Below are 17,549 nucleotides of genomic sequence, written 5' to 3'. Positions count from 1 at the left end.
CCATACACTGACCCTATTACTGCCCATACACTGACCCTAATACTGCCCATACACTGACCCTAATACTGCCCATACACTGACCCTAATACTGCCCACACAGTGACCCTATTACTGCCCATACACTGACCCTAATACTGCCCATACACTGACCCTAATACTGCCCATACACTGACCCTAATACTGCCCATACACTGACCCTAATACTGCCCATACAGTGACCCTATTACTGCCCATACACTGACCCTATTACTGCCCATACACTGACCCTATTACTGCCCATACACTGACCCTATTACTGCCCATACACTGACCCTATTACTTTCCATACACTGACCCTATTACTGCCCATACACCGACCCTAATACTGCCCATACACTGACCCTATTACTGCCCATACACTGACCCTATTACTTTCTATACACTGACCCTATTACTGCCCATACACCGACCCTAATACTGCCCATACACTGACCCTATTACTGCCCATACACTGACCCTATTACTGCCCATACACTGACCCTATTACTGCCCACACAGTGACTCTATTACTGCCCATACACTGACCCTATTACTGCCCATACACTGACCCTAATACTGCCCATACACTGACCCTATTACTGCCCATACACTGACCCTATTACTGCCCATACACTGACCCTAATACTGCCCATACACTGACCCTAATACTGCCCATACACTGACCCTATTACTGCCCATACACTGACCCTATTACTGCCCATACACTGACCCTATTACTGCCCATACACTGACCCTAATACTGCCCATACACTGACCCTAATACTGCCCATACACTGACCCTAATACTGCCCATACACTGACCCTATTACTGCCCATACACTGACCCTATTACTGCCCATACACTGACCCTATTACTGCCCATACACTGACCCTATTACTGCCCATACACTGACCCTAATACTGCCCATACACTGACCCCATTACTGCCCATACACTGACCCTATTACTGCCCATACACTGACCCTAATACTGCCCATACACTGACCCTATTGCTGCCCATACACTGACCCTATTGCTGCCCATACACTGACCCTATTACTGCCCATACACTGACCCTATTACTGCCCATACACTGACCCTATTACTGCCCATACACTGACCCTATTACTGCCCATACACTGACCCTAATACTGCCCATACACTGACCCTATTACTGCCCATACACTGACCCTAATACTGCCCACACACTGACCCTAATACTGCCCACACACTGACCCTATTACTGCCCATACACTGACCCTATTACTGCCCATACACTGACCCTATTACTGCCCATACACTGACCCTATTACTGCCCATACACTGACCCTAATACTGCCCATACACTGACCCTATTACTGCCCATACACTGACCCTAATACTGCCCATACACTGACCCTATTACTGCCCATACACTGACCCTATTACTGCCCATACACTGACCCTATTACTGCCCATACACTGACCCTATTACTGCCCATACACTGACCCTATTACTGCCCATACACTGACCCTATTACTGCCCATACACTGACCCTAATACTGCCCATACACTGACCCTATTACTGCCCATACACTGACCCTATTACTGCCCATACACTGACCCTATTACTGCCCATACACTGACCCTATTACTGCCCATACACTGACCCTATTACTGCCCATACACTGACCCTAATACTGCCCATACACTGACCCTATTACTGCCCATACACTGACCCTATTACTGCCCATACACTGACCCTATTACTGCCCATACACTGACCCTAATACTGCCCATACACTGACCCTAATACTGCCCATACACTGACCCTATTACTGCCCATACACTGACCCTATTACTGCCCATACACTGACACTATTACTGCCCATACACTGACCCTAATACTGCCCATACACTGACCCTAATACTGCCCATACACTGACCCTAATACTGCCCATACACTGACCCTATTACTGCCCATACACTGACCCTATTACTGCCCATACACTGACCCTATTACTGCCCATACACTGACCCTATTACTGCCCATACACTGACCCTATTACTGCCCATACACTGACCCTATTACTGCCCATACACTGACCCTAATACTGCCCATACACTGACCCTATTACTGCCCATACACTGACCCTAATACTGCCCACACACTGACCCTAATACTGCCCACACACTGACCCTATTACTGCCCATACACTGACCCTATTACTGCCCATACACTGACCCTAATACTGCCCATACACTGACCCTATTACTGCCCATACACTGACCCTAATACTGCCCATACACTGACCCTATTACTGCCCATACACTGACCCTATTACTGCCCATACACTGACCCTATTACTGCCCATACACTGACCCTAATACTGCCCATACACTGACCCTATTACTGCCCATACACTGACCCTATTACTGCCCATACACTGACCCTAATACTGCCCACACACTGACCCTAATACTGCCCATACACTGACCCTATTACTGCCCATACACTGACCCTATTACTGCCCATACACTGACCCTATTACTGCCCATACACTGACCCTATTACTGCCCATACACTGACCCTAATACTGCCCATACACTGACCCTATTACTGCCCATACACTGACCCTATTACTGCCCATACACTGACCCTATTACTGCCCATACACTGACCCTATTACTGCCCATACACTGACCCTATTACTGCCCATACACTGACCCTAATACTGCCCATACACTGACCCTATTACTGCCCATACACTGACCCTATTACTGCCCATACACTGACCCTATTACTGCCCATACACTGACCCTATTACTGCCCATACACTGACCCTAATACTGCCCATACACTGACCCTATTACTTTCCATACAATCTCCCTACAGACGCGCAGTCCGGCACTGACGGGGTTAATGTGACGCCGCGGCCGCCTGTCAAGACTCAGAATCACAGCAAGCAGGTCACGTGACAGCGCGGACCAATCAGATGCATTTCTCAGCGCATCGTCAGCCAATCCGCGTTCTGTCCTAGGCAAGATGGCGGCGCCGTAGTTTTAGGCCTCGGTTGCTTTGCCCAGAGCTGATCCGTATCGCTGTATTAACGGACAGTCCCGGGAAACATGAGGAGCCGGAGGAGGCCGCCCGCAGACAGGTCCCGGCAGGTTTCTGAAGACGAGGACCGGAGAGAACAGAAAGTCTCCAAAGAACGGGACAGGGAGACCCCTAAAAAGAGCAGCAAGAGGCTGTCCCGCTCCTCCAAGGCTGCGGCTGCCCGTGTGTCCAGCCAGACATCTGCTTGTGCGCCCCCCAGGAGTGATAGAGAAGAGGGTAAATGCTGAGTGTACAGCGGGGGGCGCCATCCCGGGCACATGTACAGAGCTATCCTATCACCCAGTACTGCCCCCAAACCCCAGTAAAGCTCCTGTACCCTATCCCCAAATCCCAGTGTAGCCCCCTGTACCCTATCCCCAAATCCTAGTGTAGCCCCCTGTACCCTATCCCCAAATCCCAGTGTAGCCCCCTGTATCCTGTCCTCTGCCCCCACTGTAGCCCCCTGCCCTCCACTCCCAGTAAAGCCCCTGTACCCTGTCTCCAAATCCCAGTCTAGCCCCCTGTTCCCTATCCCCAAACCCCAGTAAAGCCCCTGTACCCTGTCCTCAACTCATAGTGTAGCCCTCTGCCCCTACTGTAGCCCCCTGTACCCTGTCCTCTGCCCCTACTGTAGCCACCTGTACCCTGTCCTCTGCCCCTACTGTAGCCCCCTGTACCCTGTCCTCTGCCCCTATTGTAGCCCCCTGTACCCTGTCCTCTGCCCCTACTGTAGCCCCCTGTACCCTGTCCTCTGCCCCTACTGTAGCCCCCTGTACCCTGTCCTCTGCCCCTACTGTAGCCCCCTGTACCCTGTCCTCTGCCCCTACTGTAGCCCCCTGTACCCTGTCCTCTGCCCCTACTGTAGCCCCCTGTACCCTGTCCTCTGCCCCTACTGTAGCCCCCTGTACCCTGTCCTCTGCCCCTACTGTAGCCCCCTGTACCCTGTCCTCTGCCCCTACTGTAGCCCCCTGTACCCTGTCCTCTGCCCCTATTGTAGCCCCCTGTACCCTGTCCTCTGCCCCTACTGTAGCCCCCTGTACCCTGTCCTCTGCCCCTACTGTAGCCCCCTGTACCCTGTCCTCTGCCCCTACTGTAGCCCCCTGTACCCTGTCCTCTGCCCCTACTGTAGCCCCCTGTACCCTGTCCTCTGCCCCTACTGTAGCCCCCTGTACCCTGTCCTCTGCCCCTACTGTAGCCCCCTGTACCCTGTCCTCTGCCCCTACTGTAGCCCCCTGTACCCTGTCCTCTGCCCCTACTGTAGCCCCCTGTACCCTGTCCTCTGCCCCTACTGTAGCCCCCTGTACCCTGTCCTCTGCCCCTACTGTAGCCCCCTGTACCCTGTCCTCTGCCCCTACTGTAGCCCCCTGTACCCTGTCCTCTGCCCCTACTGTAGCCCCCTGTACCCTGTCCTCTGCCCCTACTGTAGCCCCCTGTACCCTGTCCTCTGCCCCTACTGTAGCCCCCTGTACCCTGTCCTCTGCCCCTACTGTAGCCCCCTGTACCCTGTCCTCTGCCCCTACTGTAGCCCCCTGTACCCTGTCCTCTGCCCCTACTGTAGCCCCTGTACCCTGTCCTCTGCCCCTACTGTAGCCCCCTGTACCCTGTCCTCTGCCCCTACTGTAGCCCCCTGTACCCTGTCCTCTGCCCCTACTGTAGCCCCTGTACCCTGTCCTCTGCCCCTACTGTAGCCCCCTGTACCTTGTCCTCTGCCCCTACTGTAGCCCCCGGTATCCTGTCCTCTGCCCCTACTGTAGCCCCCTGTACCCTGTCCTCTGCCCCTACTGTAGCCCCCTGTACCCTGTCCTCTGCCCCTACTGTAGCCCCCTGTACCCTGTCCTCTGCCCCTACTGTAGCCCCCTGTACCCTGTCCTCTGCCCCTACTGTAGCCCCCTGTACCCTGTCCTCTGCCCCTACTGTAGCCCCCTGTACCCTGTCCTCTGCCCCTACTGTAGCCCCCTGTACCCTGTCCTCTGCCCCTACTGTAGCCCCCTGTACCCTGTCCTCTGCCCCTACTGTAGCCCCCTGTACCCTGTCCTCTGCCCCTACTGTAGCCCCTGTACCCTGTCCTCTGCCCCTACTGTAGCCCCCTGTACCTTGTCCTCTGCCCCTACTGTAGCCCCCGGTATCCTGTCCTCTGCCCCTACTGTAGCCCCCTGTACCTTGTCCTCTGTATCCAACTAAATGCACACAGAAAAGCTGGAGGGCTTGGGAAAGCTGGGTGACAGTCTATCTGGTGACTATAGATAACTTTCACAAGGGTTGTTCCTAGCTGTCCCAGACTCCTGAATGTAAAATCTACACTGTGGAAGCGCATATCCCTGTGTAATGGGGCAGAGGGTGCCATTCAGGACTGTAGAACAGCTGGGTGACAACCAGTCTGCTAATTATACATAACTTCCAAAATGGTTCTGCCAGCTTTTCCAGACTCCTGAATAGTAAATCCGCACTATGGAAGCGTGCACAGAGTATTTGCCCCTTTGCTCTGAGTATTTGCCCCTTTGCTCTGAGTATTTGCCCCTTTGCTCTGAGTATTTGCTGCCCCTTTGCTCTGAGTATTTGCTGCCCCTTTGCTCTGAGTATTTGCTGCCCCTTTGCTCTGAGTATTTGCTGCCCCTTTGCTCTGAGTATTTGCTGCCCCTTTGCTCTGAGTATTTGCTGCCCCTTTGCTCTGAGTATTTGCTGCCCCTTTGCTCGGAGTATTTGCTGCCCCTTTGCTCGGAGTATTTGCTGCCCCTTTGCTCGGAGTATTTGCTGCCCCTTTGCTCGGAGTATTTGCTGCCCCTTTGCTCGGAGTATTTGCTGCCCCTTTGCTCGGAGTATTTGCTGCCCCTTTGCTCGGAGTATTTGCCCCTTCTGAGCTCGTACAGCCAGGAGTCTTCTTGATACAAGTTTTTCCCTTCTGGATTTGGGGCTCCTCTGCTGTTCTTGCTGTCAGTTCCTCTCCAGTTGCGTCAGGTTGGTGGAGCCATTGTCAGGTCTCTCCAGAGATGCTCCTTTGGGTTGAGGTCGGGGCTGTGGCTGGGCCGGTCAGGAATGGTCACAGAGATGCTCCTTTGTTATTTTAGCCGTGGGCTTAGGGGCTGCAGCTCTGCTCCTATTACTGAATCCTCCGGGTCTACTGCAGTAACTTCTAGAACAGCTGATCTGCGCTGGGTGCGGCTGTGGGACCTCCACAGATCAGATACTAATGACCTATCCTGTGTTCCTGTTTATAGGACATCGCTATGAATACATTTGGGGCTGGTAAACGTCTTTAAATGGGTTGCCCAGGATAACAGTTTTTTTTTTCTTTTCTTTTTTTTTTAAATATGAGAGCAGGGAAAGTGAAAAAAAAACGAACAAACCATCCTGTTCCCCAGTGCTCCATTGTCCTCCACCACAGTCGGGTCATCGAGCTCCGGTGTCTTGGTGGAGAACACCCGCTGTATGTGACTGCTGAGGAGCCGCGACGTCTTCTGTGATACCCGGGGTCTGAGGCAGCTTCTTGTCCTCGGCGCTCTGTACGGCAGGGAGTTTGGTTGTGGGTTTTACCTTCTCCGACCTCCTGTAACAGAAGCAGTTTTCCTGGACAACCCTTTTAAGTGACGCCGGTAACTCAATACAACTACAGTATCTTCTCGTATTAAACTGACGCTCGGTTCACACTAGCGCCCGGACTCCATTTTCAGGTTTCCGTCTTCCGCAGGCAGAAGACGGAAAGCTGTCAGACCAGGTCCGGCCGTGAGCGTTTTATGCTCTCCGCCGCGAAACTGCTTTTTTTTTAAACTGGACACAGAGTACTGCATGTCTGACTCACGGCCGGACATCTTTCAAACTCATTCAAATGAATCACATGAAGATTCCGGCAGGTTTCCGTCTCCTGTCCTGTTTTGTGCAGGAAATGGAAACCTGTATGAACGGAGACCAAGCGCAGATGTGAACCAGCCCTGAGTGGAACAAACCTAGACGAGAAAGAGATGTTCTCTCCATATTGTGCAAAACGTATGTAAATCCTATAAAATAATGACAATAAACGTGAATAAAGATATTAGTGGATAACGCTCAGGTCACATGACTGTCATTGGAGACAGATGATGAGTGTGAATATACGCAGAGTGGATAAGGAGACAATGTGAGGAATTACACCAAAAGAAAGAAGCGTCACATGTACAATCCGGAGTAAAGGTGCGACACACGGAGATATAGCAATCACTGCCCCATAGGAAGGATCCTGGATAAAGATCTCAGACTCAATGAATAGAAAAGTCCTTTACAGATCATTTACATTAAACTACAATTCAGATTTTCATGAAAATGTATCTGCATGCAGAATAAGACAGACGTCTTTGGAAAGTGTAGAAGCCGCCCTACAAGGTCCTGTCATTAGGCTGATACCCATTTTCAGCTGATAGACTCCCATTAAAGGGATAGGCAGATGCAGGTATAACCCTGTGACATAGAGTAGGGTCACCTGTCGACTGCGGATGGTTTTATTTCCAAATCTGAGATAATTTTATAAATGTGATTGAGGCCCGGTCAGTAATCTGTTTGGGGAGTCGGCATGAGGACGCCATGAACGGACTGCCGAATACGCTGACAAGCCATGAGCAGTGAGAGCGCACGGACCGCACACACTATAATACTTACTGCGCAGTCTCCGCACGAATCAGACAGACAAGAAAATAGATCATGAAGTGCTTTCCTATCTGCGTGTTCTGTGCGGACACCACATGGAAAGCACACGGACCACATTATAGTCTGTGGGGTCCATTATAGTCTTTCGGTCTATTATAGTCTATGGGGTCCATTGTAGTCTATGGAGTCCATTGTAGTCTATGGGGTCCATTGTAGTCTATGGGGGCTATTATAGTCTATGGGGTCCATTGTAGTCTATGGGGTCCGTGTGCTTTCTCTGCTTGCCAATTCATTTGGTAGTCCGTTTGTGGTGTCCCTATGCTGACTTCCCAAACAGATTACCAAACGCACATGTGAACCAGGCCTAAGCAACTGAAAGTCTGTAGAAGTGAGGCCGTCACCGATGCTCCAGACTGCTAGTGACCACCGCGCCGCTGCTAATGACCACCGAGCCGCTGCTCTCCGGTACAGATGCCAATGTCTTGTCTGAGGTCCTCACTACAGGAGCCTGCACATCATTATACCCCAGGCCGGCCATGTAATGAGCCATTCGCTGTACGCCGCTCTTTATTCAGTCTTCTCCTCCGTCCCATCTACCAGTTCTTTACATTCATTATTTTATGTTTTTTTTTATCCTTTTTAAAGCTACAGACTCTTGGAGTAATAAGCGCACCCCCCAGCGACTCCCCAGGTGTAAGACATGGACGTCCACCATTAATTCTCCTTCTAATGATGCGGAGCAGCAGCAGGACATCTTCTGGGACCCTCATTCACCGACCACCTTTAAATTAGGTAAAATCCAATGTCCTTGTGTCTGTAGGCCGGCAGTGTTGTGGGGGATAGATTACTATCTGGAGAACCTGGAAGACTTGGAGGATGAAGTGTGACTTATTGCTGCCGTAGGGGGATACACGTTAGTCTTGGTCCAAACCCTTTAAGGCCTTCTGGTAATTACAGTCTATAACAGTCCAGAATACCCGGCCAGTCTCAGGCCACATCTCCTGGACTGAATCTGCTTCAGAGAGCCGACTCCCTGCACAATAGTGTCATGGTGCCGCTGTTCTACTTTCTAATACTTTATCCCTTAGGGGACAGATGAGTTGTCTGAGACGTCTTATATCATAGATCTCTATAATGCAGAGAACTGGCGTCTCTGGATCAGACTCAGTCCAGGAAAAGCGGCCAATAGATGAATCCGGGACCGGTCAGGAGGCCGCCAGGTACGCCCAATAAACACGAACCTGGACAACACTAGGAGATGTCCAAGGACCCACATCTGACCGGCCACTTATAAGATTCTCAGGGATCACCGGGTGTCTTGTCATGCTTAGCTGCTGTTCACATGCATTGGATGCAGTTTTGGCAGATTTGTCCCCTATCTGTTGTATGAAATGAAGTCAAATGTGAACAGATCCTGAGCAGAAGACTGACCCTTTGTGTCCTGTTCTAGTCACTGCTGTCAGTGGTATACAAAGGGTTAAATAGCCAAGATGCGGCCGAGGACGTCCTTATATCCCATAGTGTGAATGCTACACGTCTGTTCTGGGGGATGGGGAGAAGAAATAAATTGTAGGTTTCATAGAGTATGTATATATAATGTATTTTTTATTTTTTAGAAAATGGAAAGAAGAAACTGTCTACAAACAGAAGTACGGCTGAGATTTCAGATATTGTGAAAAGAATCGCCCCAAAGGTATCCGAACGTCTGTTAGATTATTCTCTAATGTACCTTATGTATATGTACAGTATATAGCCGGCCGCGCTGTGTTATTAATGGACCAAATCAGTCTATTAAAGGGAACCAGACAGGTGGTTTATCAGGAGTGTGCAGCATTAAAGGGGATGTCCAGGATAAATATATATTTTTTTTAAATTAAGTGGGGGGTGGTAAAAAAATAAAAAATACTCGCCTGTCCCCTGTGGTCCGGTGACCTCTCGGTGCGGTCCGGTGACCTCTCTGTACGGTCCGGCGACTTCTCCGTTTGTTCCGGTGACCTCTCAGTGCGGTCCGGTGACCTCTCTGTTTGTTCCGGTGACCTCTCGGTGCGGCCCAGTGACTTCTCTGTTTGTTCCGGTGACCTCTCGGTGCAATCCGGTGACCTCTCGGTGCGGTCCGGTGACCTCTCGGTGCGGTCCGGTGACCTCTCAGTATGGTCCGGTGACCTCCAAGTGCGGTCCGGTGACCTCTCAGTACGGTCCAGTGACATCTCAGTACGGTCCGGTGACCTCTCTGTTTGTTCCAGTGACCTCTCACTGTCACCGGCCTAGGAGAGAGATCATTAGAAAGTTCCTTGTATTGTCCCTTGATGTATTTGTAAATTGTTATTAGATCTCTCCATAGACGTCTTCTCTAAACTGTTTGACCCCAATCTTATTCGTCTGTCTCCTCTCATGGTCTTGGTTTGTTCTGTTCTCCCCTGGGGTTGTGCAGAGATTCTTAGTCTTTCTGTCCCCTCATACATAATACTATCTCTATCTCTTCTAGAATGAAAAGCCTCGGAGCTCTGAAGCTTCGTACCTTGGTATCTGGATTGGAGAGGATGCCATACCATGTACCCCAGTAGTAGCCCGAAGTAGAAGTAAGATGCCCCGGTATGTCGCTTATTCTATAAGTCTTTATATAGTGTTTAGTTTGTGAGTATTCCCCGCATAGACCTCGGCCTGTAGGGCCGTACAGTGGTCAGGGTTGGCCTTACAGTAATTATTCTTGTGCGATGAGCCGCTCTATAGGATATTGCTCTACAGTACAGGGTACACTGAACCTCCATTGGTAGAATGTGTGCCTATGGCTGTATATCACATGTGCTAGTCACAGTCTAGGCGTATACACAGTGAGCGGTGTCTGTATAGCTGTAAAGCGTCTCCGGACCCTGATGGGAAATATCTTCTCCGTTTCCTACCAGCCCCTCTATAGGGAATCAGTCACATAGGACGCCATATTCTGTATTTATCCCCCACCTCTCTGATCATATCCCTGGCGGCTGCCATGGCCTTATAATACGTTCTAGCCTGTACAAGTTTATTCTTATTTCTCTACTTCTTCACTTATCACGGCAGGTCAAGGATTTTACAGACAGAAGAAGAGCTCATGAAATTGGCAAAGCAGTTGGACAATAATCTGGTAAAACAGAAAGATCAGGGCGAGGAGCAAATGGAAAATTCTGAGGACGAAATGTTCAGTGAATGCAACGCTGTGAACAATGAAGATGGATCGTTCCTGGAAATCCTCCCTGAAGGAGATGATATTGCTGGTGCACTGAAATCTGTTAGTCAGAGATCTGAACCCCAGGGGTGCAGTCAGAGATCTGTGGACCAGGCTGCCGAAGCCGACATCAACGCCCTGTTTAATTCATCCACGCAGAAATGTAGCGGCCATCTAAGCCAAGGTTTGTCAGATGTTTCCATAAGTAGCGTGAAAGACGCTTCAGGACATGTTAGGAGCAATGCCCAAGAAGACATTGGGCAAAATAAGAAAGTGGTATGTTCTGAGAAACCTAAAATATCAGGGGCGTCGTGTCTGACTCCAAAAATCCCCACAAACACTGAGGAAGGTGTAAGAAATAATGGTAAGGAAGCGGAATCCGTCCAGTCAGTACCAAGCAGCCAAGACGACTTTGAAGATGACTGGGACAATGATCTCCTTGCTGATGATTCTTTTATCATGCAGGTTACTCAGAATCCTGAACTTATTGCTACCCCTAAAAATACTGCACCTCCCAAAAAGATGGATCCGACCAATGCGCACCATGCAGGGCGGGAGGTCAAGTCCGCGGCTGTGTCCTCTTCTACTTTCAGTAAGATTAATAACTTTAAGTTCGTGCCAAGGAAGGTCAATGGTTCGTCTGAAGGAAAACCCAGTAACCGATCCTGCACCAATGTGACCAGTGCTAATACATGTCAGGGTAACGCAGAAACTTTTACTAGTCCTCAAACACAAGTGCCTCTGAAACCTCACACAAGTGCAGGGGGTCAAATGCCAAAAAATCACATCCAAAGGTTGGCACCGGCATCAACCAACACTGTGGTGAAAACCTTACAAAAACCGGGTGCCCCGGCCGCACCCCAGACACAGGCCATAACTGCTTCCAAAGACTGCGGCCTGCATGATGACTGGGACGATCTCAATTTCTCCGATGAAGTTCTCGATATGTTCTGTGAAGCTGACAGTCTTTTTGAAGCCAAAGAAGAAGCTGCTGCTGTTGCTGATGATGACGATGATCTCCTGTATCAAGTCTGCGATGATGTAGAAAGACTAACTCAGGCTCAGGAAAGCAGTGACGTCAACCCTAAGAAGGAAAGTCCTCAGATGCCAAGTGTGACGTGCCAAGCGCTTGCAAAATTGGGGCCTAATGCAAGTCAGCAAAGTAAGACTGGAAGCCATGTTGCTGCAAGCTCCTCTTTCGGCTCATATAAGTATAATCGAGGCGTCTCGCCAACTTCTTTCAGTGGAAATTGCTCAAATATTTATCCAAACCATTCTCTACAAAGGTCCAACCAGACTTTTAGCAGGTCCTATTCTGCGCCTTCCGAAAGGGAGTCTAAGAACACGGTCCTGACCAGCGCTCACTCACAGAATCCAGTGAAGGCTCCGGCGGCTTCAGGCAGTGGAACAAAGCCGGCCGCACCGTCTAAATATTCATTTACAAGGATCAAACCATCCCAGGTGACTGCTGGAAACTGGAGCACTTCTAATCGTCTTCATCCTCAAGGCTTCGTTGACCACAGGGACGCTCTGGTGCCGTCTAATTCAGACAATATAAGCAAACGTCAGCCATCTTCATTAAAGAGGCACCTTGCAGAATCCACCATACAGTCTCCTAAAGGTATTGGGATGGACCAAGTGCCAGTGTCTTATGTATTAGTAATGCGTCCTGTGGCTTCTATACTTAGCTGTCAGTTGTTATTTCCAAGCACAAATATTATTGCACTTAGAGGGTAACTCCACTTTTATTTATTTTCTGCTATTATGCCGGGGGATGTGTGGTGAACCTTTTTGTAATATACTTTATTAACCTATCTAACTTTCTTGTAGTAGAAACAGGCTGGAAAGTTCCCTTTAGCAATGCTGTAAGGATTCCCAGGGAGCCTCTGTCTGTACAATGTAGAGCTGGAGCGTTTACCACAGGACAATGGTCCCTTCCAATAGCTGTATGGCTGGATTTATAGCATTCAGAGACCTGGTCTCCGTATTCAGATGCTGCCACAACTGCAGGACTCACTATAAAAGTATTACAGATATCACTAGTTAAAGGGATCCTATCAGTCAGACACAATTTTTCTAGGTACCACATCGGAATAGCCTTAAGAAAGGTTATTTGTCTCCTACCTTTCGTTGTCTTCTCCGCGCCGCTGTTCACCTACAATTTCGGTTCTTGTCGGTATGCAAATTAGCTGTCGCAGCACTGGGGGCGGGCCCCAGCGCCCAAACAGCACTGGGGGCGTCCCCAATGCTGCGAGACAACTCCGCCTCCATCTTTGTCAGCAGCGTCATCTTCATCCTCTTCTTCTGGCGGTGGCTTGTAACTTTTAGGCCTCGAGCCTTGGGTAGAGCAGACTGGACATGCCCACAGGCCACGAGAAAATGGCCACTTGCACAGTATTGTAAGCGGCCATTTTCTTGTGACCTGTAGGCATGCACAGTCTGCTCTGCTCAAGGCCTGAGGCCTAGAAGTTACAAGCCACCGCCAGAAGAAGAGGCTGAAGATGACGCTGCTGACAAAGATGGAGGCGGCGCTAAAGAGAGTTCTCTCACAGCATTGGGGACGCCCCTAGTGCTGTTTGAGTGCTGGGACCCACCCCCAGTGCTGTGAGAGAGCTAATTAGCATACTGACAAGAACCGGGATTGTAGGTGAACAGCGGTGCAGAGAAGACAACGAAAGGTAGGAGACAAATAGCCTTTCTTAAGGTTATTCCGACGTGGTACCTAGAAAAAATTGTCTGACTGATAGGATCCCTTTAAAAAAAAGTTGGAAATGTGATTTTTATATTTTTTTTATATGCAGCATGAACTGCAATTCACGAGTGTTTTTTTAATGAGTGATGCCTCAGGTTTTGCAAAGCATATGAGAACCGAGAATCGCAGCTTCCTTATGGTTCCAGAACCATTTTGGTGGTTTAAAACTATAACTAGGGCCATTTGCAGTGACCGATCCCCTTTGGTAAAGGCTTCAGCTCTGAATATTCACAATATAAGGGTGCATTCACACTACGTAACGCCAGCATGTATCACAGCCGTACACGCCAGCGCTGCAGAAGGGCTGCCGAACACTTCCCATTCCTTTCTATGGGGAGCGCTCGCATGCCGGCTCCCATAGAAAAGAATGGGAAGTGTTTGGCAGCCCTTCTGTAGCGCCGGCGTGTATGGCTGTGATACATGCTGGCGTTACGTAGTGTGAATGCTCCCTAACTGTGCGTGGGCTGTCCCTGGTGACCGCTGACTTAGAGGGTTCTTACAGAGAATCCTACAGCCTGTTAGGTTAATAAAGTGTGTTATATAAATGATCACCGAATCCTTCCCTACACACAGAACATTGGTGTCAGGTAAAGCCTTACTAAGTGTGCGGTGTTACTGTCTCATCTACCAAAAGTACTACAAAAGCCGAATGTCTTGGGCTGCTCCAGGAGTTTTGCTCTATGTCTTGGCCTGATCCTGGCGCAGCTTAGCTGAACCTGCCGAGTTCGGGGCCGTACATCTGACCCATACACATGCCAAGTTATCGATTCCATGTGAAACCTGCCGTACATGAAGATCCTCCTTGGGATTGCTGTGGATTTCTTGTAGAGCGGGACTAGATGTGTTAGTATTTGGAGGCCTTGGTGCTGTTGTTTGATCAGTGATTGGATTGTATGTCCCAGAGATCCCACCATCACATTATTAACTAATCTGTCCTGTCGGCGGGTCATTTATTGTAATATAAAACGCACAAATCGCCCGATAACTGCTGCATTGGTCCCACAGAATAGATCTAACACTTGTGTGGTATTTTCATGGCCACTTGTTGGCCCAGATTGGCCATTTTGGCTGTGTAAGGCCAGTCTTAGTCCGTTCTATAGACGTCGTTGTCGGGGTATTGAGCCCCTTCTTTGTGAGACCCCTCGCTACTTATCCCTATTACAAATGAGTTTCCAGAAGTGCCGGCAAAGTCCCCAAATTTGTGCCACTGCGATGTGATTGGAGTTACTGTAGTGACCGCAGTCCTAGTAAGGCCGTGACTCCCCCTGATAGTAGCGGCCACAGCGCAGTGATCCCCCACTAATATACCCAAAATGGAGGCCGGCAGGTAGTGGCTGAACAGTAATGTCACCAGAGCCCTCATCTATCATGTCCGCCCCACCCATAAATAATAACCAAGCGTCGCTCAATTCATCGATATGAACTTGCATCAGTTATTTCCATTATTTGCCTCCATCCCGTCCTGTGTCACACCGCCATTGGCTGAAGGATATGTCACTAATTATACGTTATCCAATCAGGAGGGCGGAGAAGTGAATAACCGACACCCAAATCAGTGGCTTATAAATAGGGGGAGGGGCATGTAAAAGGGGAGTGTCCTAAAAAAATCCTTAATGAAGGTAAAATGGTCAATCAGTTGTAACCACAAACCATATGACTGACTTATAGTGAATCCACGCTGGCCTAGATACGGGGAGAGCCCGAGATTCCTGGATAACTCGGCATTTATGTGTTTACTTCTCTGCCCGTTCTGGATTTAGGAGTCCAGTGGGCGGTCCTACTTGGTGATTGTCAGTTATCTCAGTGTGTACAGTTATATAGAGGGCGGAGCTACCAGAGAGAAGGAATAAAGCTCCGCCCATACAAGTGCACTGATGCTGCAGTCACAGGGAGGCTTCAGGGGTCTCTCGGGGCCCCCCATCTCCTAATTGCTCGGATACAGGCAGTCAGCGATCTGACACTTATTCCCTATCCGGTGTGTGTGTGAGGGCACAACCCCTTTAAGTGACTGAATGGACGAGTTATACTGAAACCTTTCCAATAACCGCTAACCGTCTCCTCCTGCCCTATGACAGGTTCCCCTTTAAGGGGTGATCAGCTCTAAGTATCAGATCATTGGCGGTCCGACTGTGGGATCTAATGGCAAGTGCTGATGTGCGAGACCCTACAATGTGGTGGTAGTTGGGCTTTGCAGTCCCGGCAGGTGGACACCGCCTAACATTGGGATGTAGAAGAGTCACAAAAATGGAAATAGCAATCGAGTATCTTACAATTTCTTTCTTCCTTTCAGTGTTTGTATCTGAAGACAGAAATAAGAAATGTTCCATGGAGGAGATCGAGCGGAAGAAACAGGAGGCCTTGGCCCGGAGGAAGCTGAAGGCGCGAGCATGTTCCAGCGACACGGCGCTCACCTAGGCTTCCTATAGGACGTCTTACTGAGAGCCGCCTTATAATTTCTCTGTGAGAAATGTCTTAGAATCCGCAGGAGACGCTCCGCTATCTTATTCTAGTTTCTTCTGACACATTTGCAGTGTTACACTACAGCTTTGTATTATTTGTATAATAAAGTGTCCTGGCCATTTCAGGAATAATCCGGCGCCTTCTATTTATCGCGGGCGGTCGCCGTCACTACCAGCAGGAATGTTCTGTCTCCAGATTCATTTGGATGTATTAACCCTTCCCTAAATAAATTCATTTTCACGCGCCTGGTTTTAGGTTTGCAAAATGCGAGCCCTAATAATGTGGCGTCCGTACTGGTCGGATACAGACCCTGACAGAAGTCCTGTCGCCTCTCCGTGTTGTGGAATCAGACGCTTTTATAACCTGACGCTAAATTCATCCATTGCTGTAAGAAATGTCTCCTATGAAAGCGGAAAACTCCCAAGTGTGTTTTTTGTGAAGAAAAGTGGACTTCACTGACGAAATATCGATCATTTAATGAAACACACAAAGGTCAGATTTTGAGAAAACAAAAGTTTAGTGGCCTTGTCATGTGACGCCCCCAAACCTGGAGTCCGGCCTCGCCGGTGCTCACTAATTAGTGGGGGTGTATGAGAAGAACTCCGGCCCCCAGACCTTCACCTCTGACAACAAGCCAAAAATCAACCCTGTGACCAAAGCCTTGAATGTCAAGAGGCCGAAGACCAGATCCACTGCAGAGGTGGCCGCACCTTTAACCCCTTCCCGACATCCACTGTAGTAGTACGGAGCCTGCCGGGTGTTTAACTATGGCGGCCGCCTGGTGTCAGCTGTTTTATACAGTAGACGATCAGCAGTAATGGCCCCGGCTGGTGCCCACACCCATCAGGGACATTAACCCTTCCAGCACCTCAGTCAAAGCTGACCGAGGCACCATTTTCCCAGCGGTGCATTGGGTGCCACCATTTTCTTTGTGATCACCAGGGCCAGTGTCACGTTGCTATGACAGCCGGGAGCCTTGTGAAGGCGCTGCAGCCTGTCATTACATTGCTTCTATTGCAGGCTATGCTAGGTAGCCTGCAATAGGAGTGCCGGTATTTTGCATTGCATTAGTGATCAGACATCCTGGGGGTCTAATAAATGCAAAAAAAAAAAAATATTAGAAGTTCAAATCCCCCCGTTTCCCTAGAACACATAAAGTAGTAATAGTTAAATCCTGTGACACCCCTACACATGAGGTCTCTCTGTATCTGAGAATGCCGCTCTACAGCTGTATACAAATAATTTTCCTGTCTGGTAAATGTCGTAGCAGGAAAAAGAAAGGGCCAAACCGCCGTTTTTTCACTGTTTTGCTTCTGATAAAATTTTTTATAAAAAGTGATCAAAGCAAAAGCAATTCCCCAAAATAGTAGAACTGACAAGTACGCCCGGCCCCGCAAAAAAGACGCCCTATACATCCCCGTAA

The 17,549-nt window shown here is 49.4% G+C and overlaps 1 protein-coding gene across 1 annotated transcript; it reads left to right on the top strand.

The window, feature by feature from the left end:
* The first annotated feature begins 3,044 nt into the window (after positions 1–3,044).
* Positions 3,045–16,205, top strand: ETAA1 (ETAA1 activator of ATR kinase). The gene is made up of 6 exons (XM_075266472.1): positions 3,045–3,335; positions 8,358–8,504; positions 9,329–9,405; positions 10,198–10,304; positions 10,770–12,535; positions 15,957–16,205. Exons 1-6 carry the CDS (start codon positions 3,128–3,130, stop codon positions 16,079–16,081), a joined length of 2,430 nt encoding a protein of 809 aa, XP_075122573.1. The 5' UTR covers positions 3,045–3,127; the 3' UTR covers positions 16,082–16,205.
* Positions 16,206–17,549: the final 1,344 nt, after the last annotated feature.

The sequence above is a fragment of the Leptodactylus fuscus genome, chromosome 3 (assembly GCF_031893055.1).
Source record: "Leptodactylus fuscus isolate aLepFus1 chromosome 3, aLepFus1.hap2, whole genome shotgun sequence".
NCBI classification, from domain to species: domain Eukaryota; kingdom Metazoa; phylum Chordata; class Amphibia; order Anura; family Leptodactylidae; genus Leptodactylus; species Leptodactylus fuscus.
This window is presented reverse-complemented; position numbering and strand designations above follow the sequence as displayed.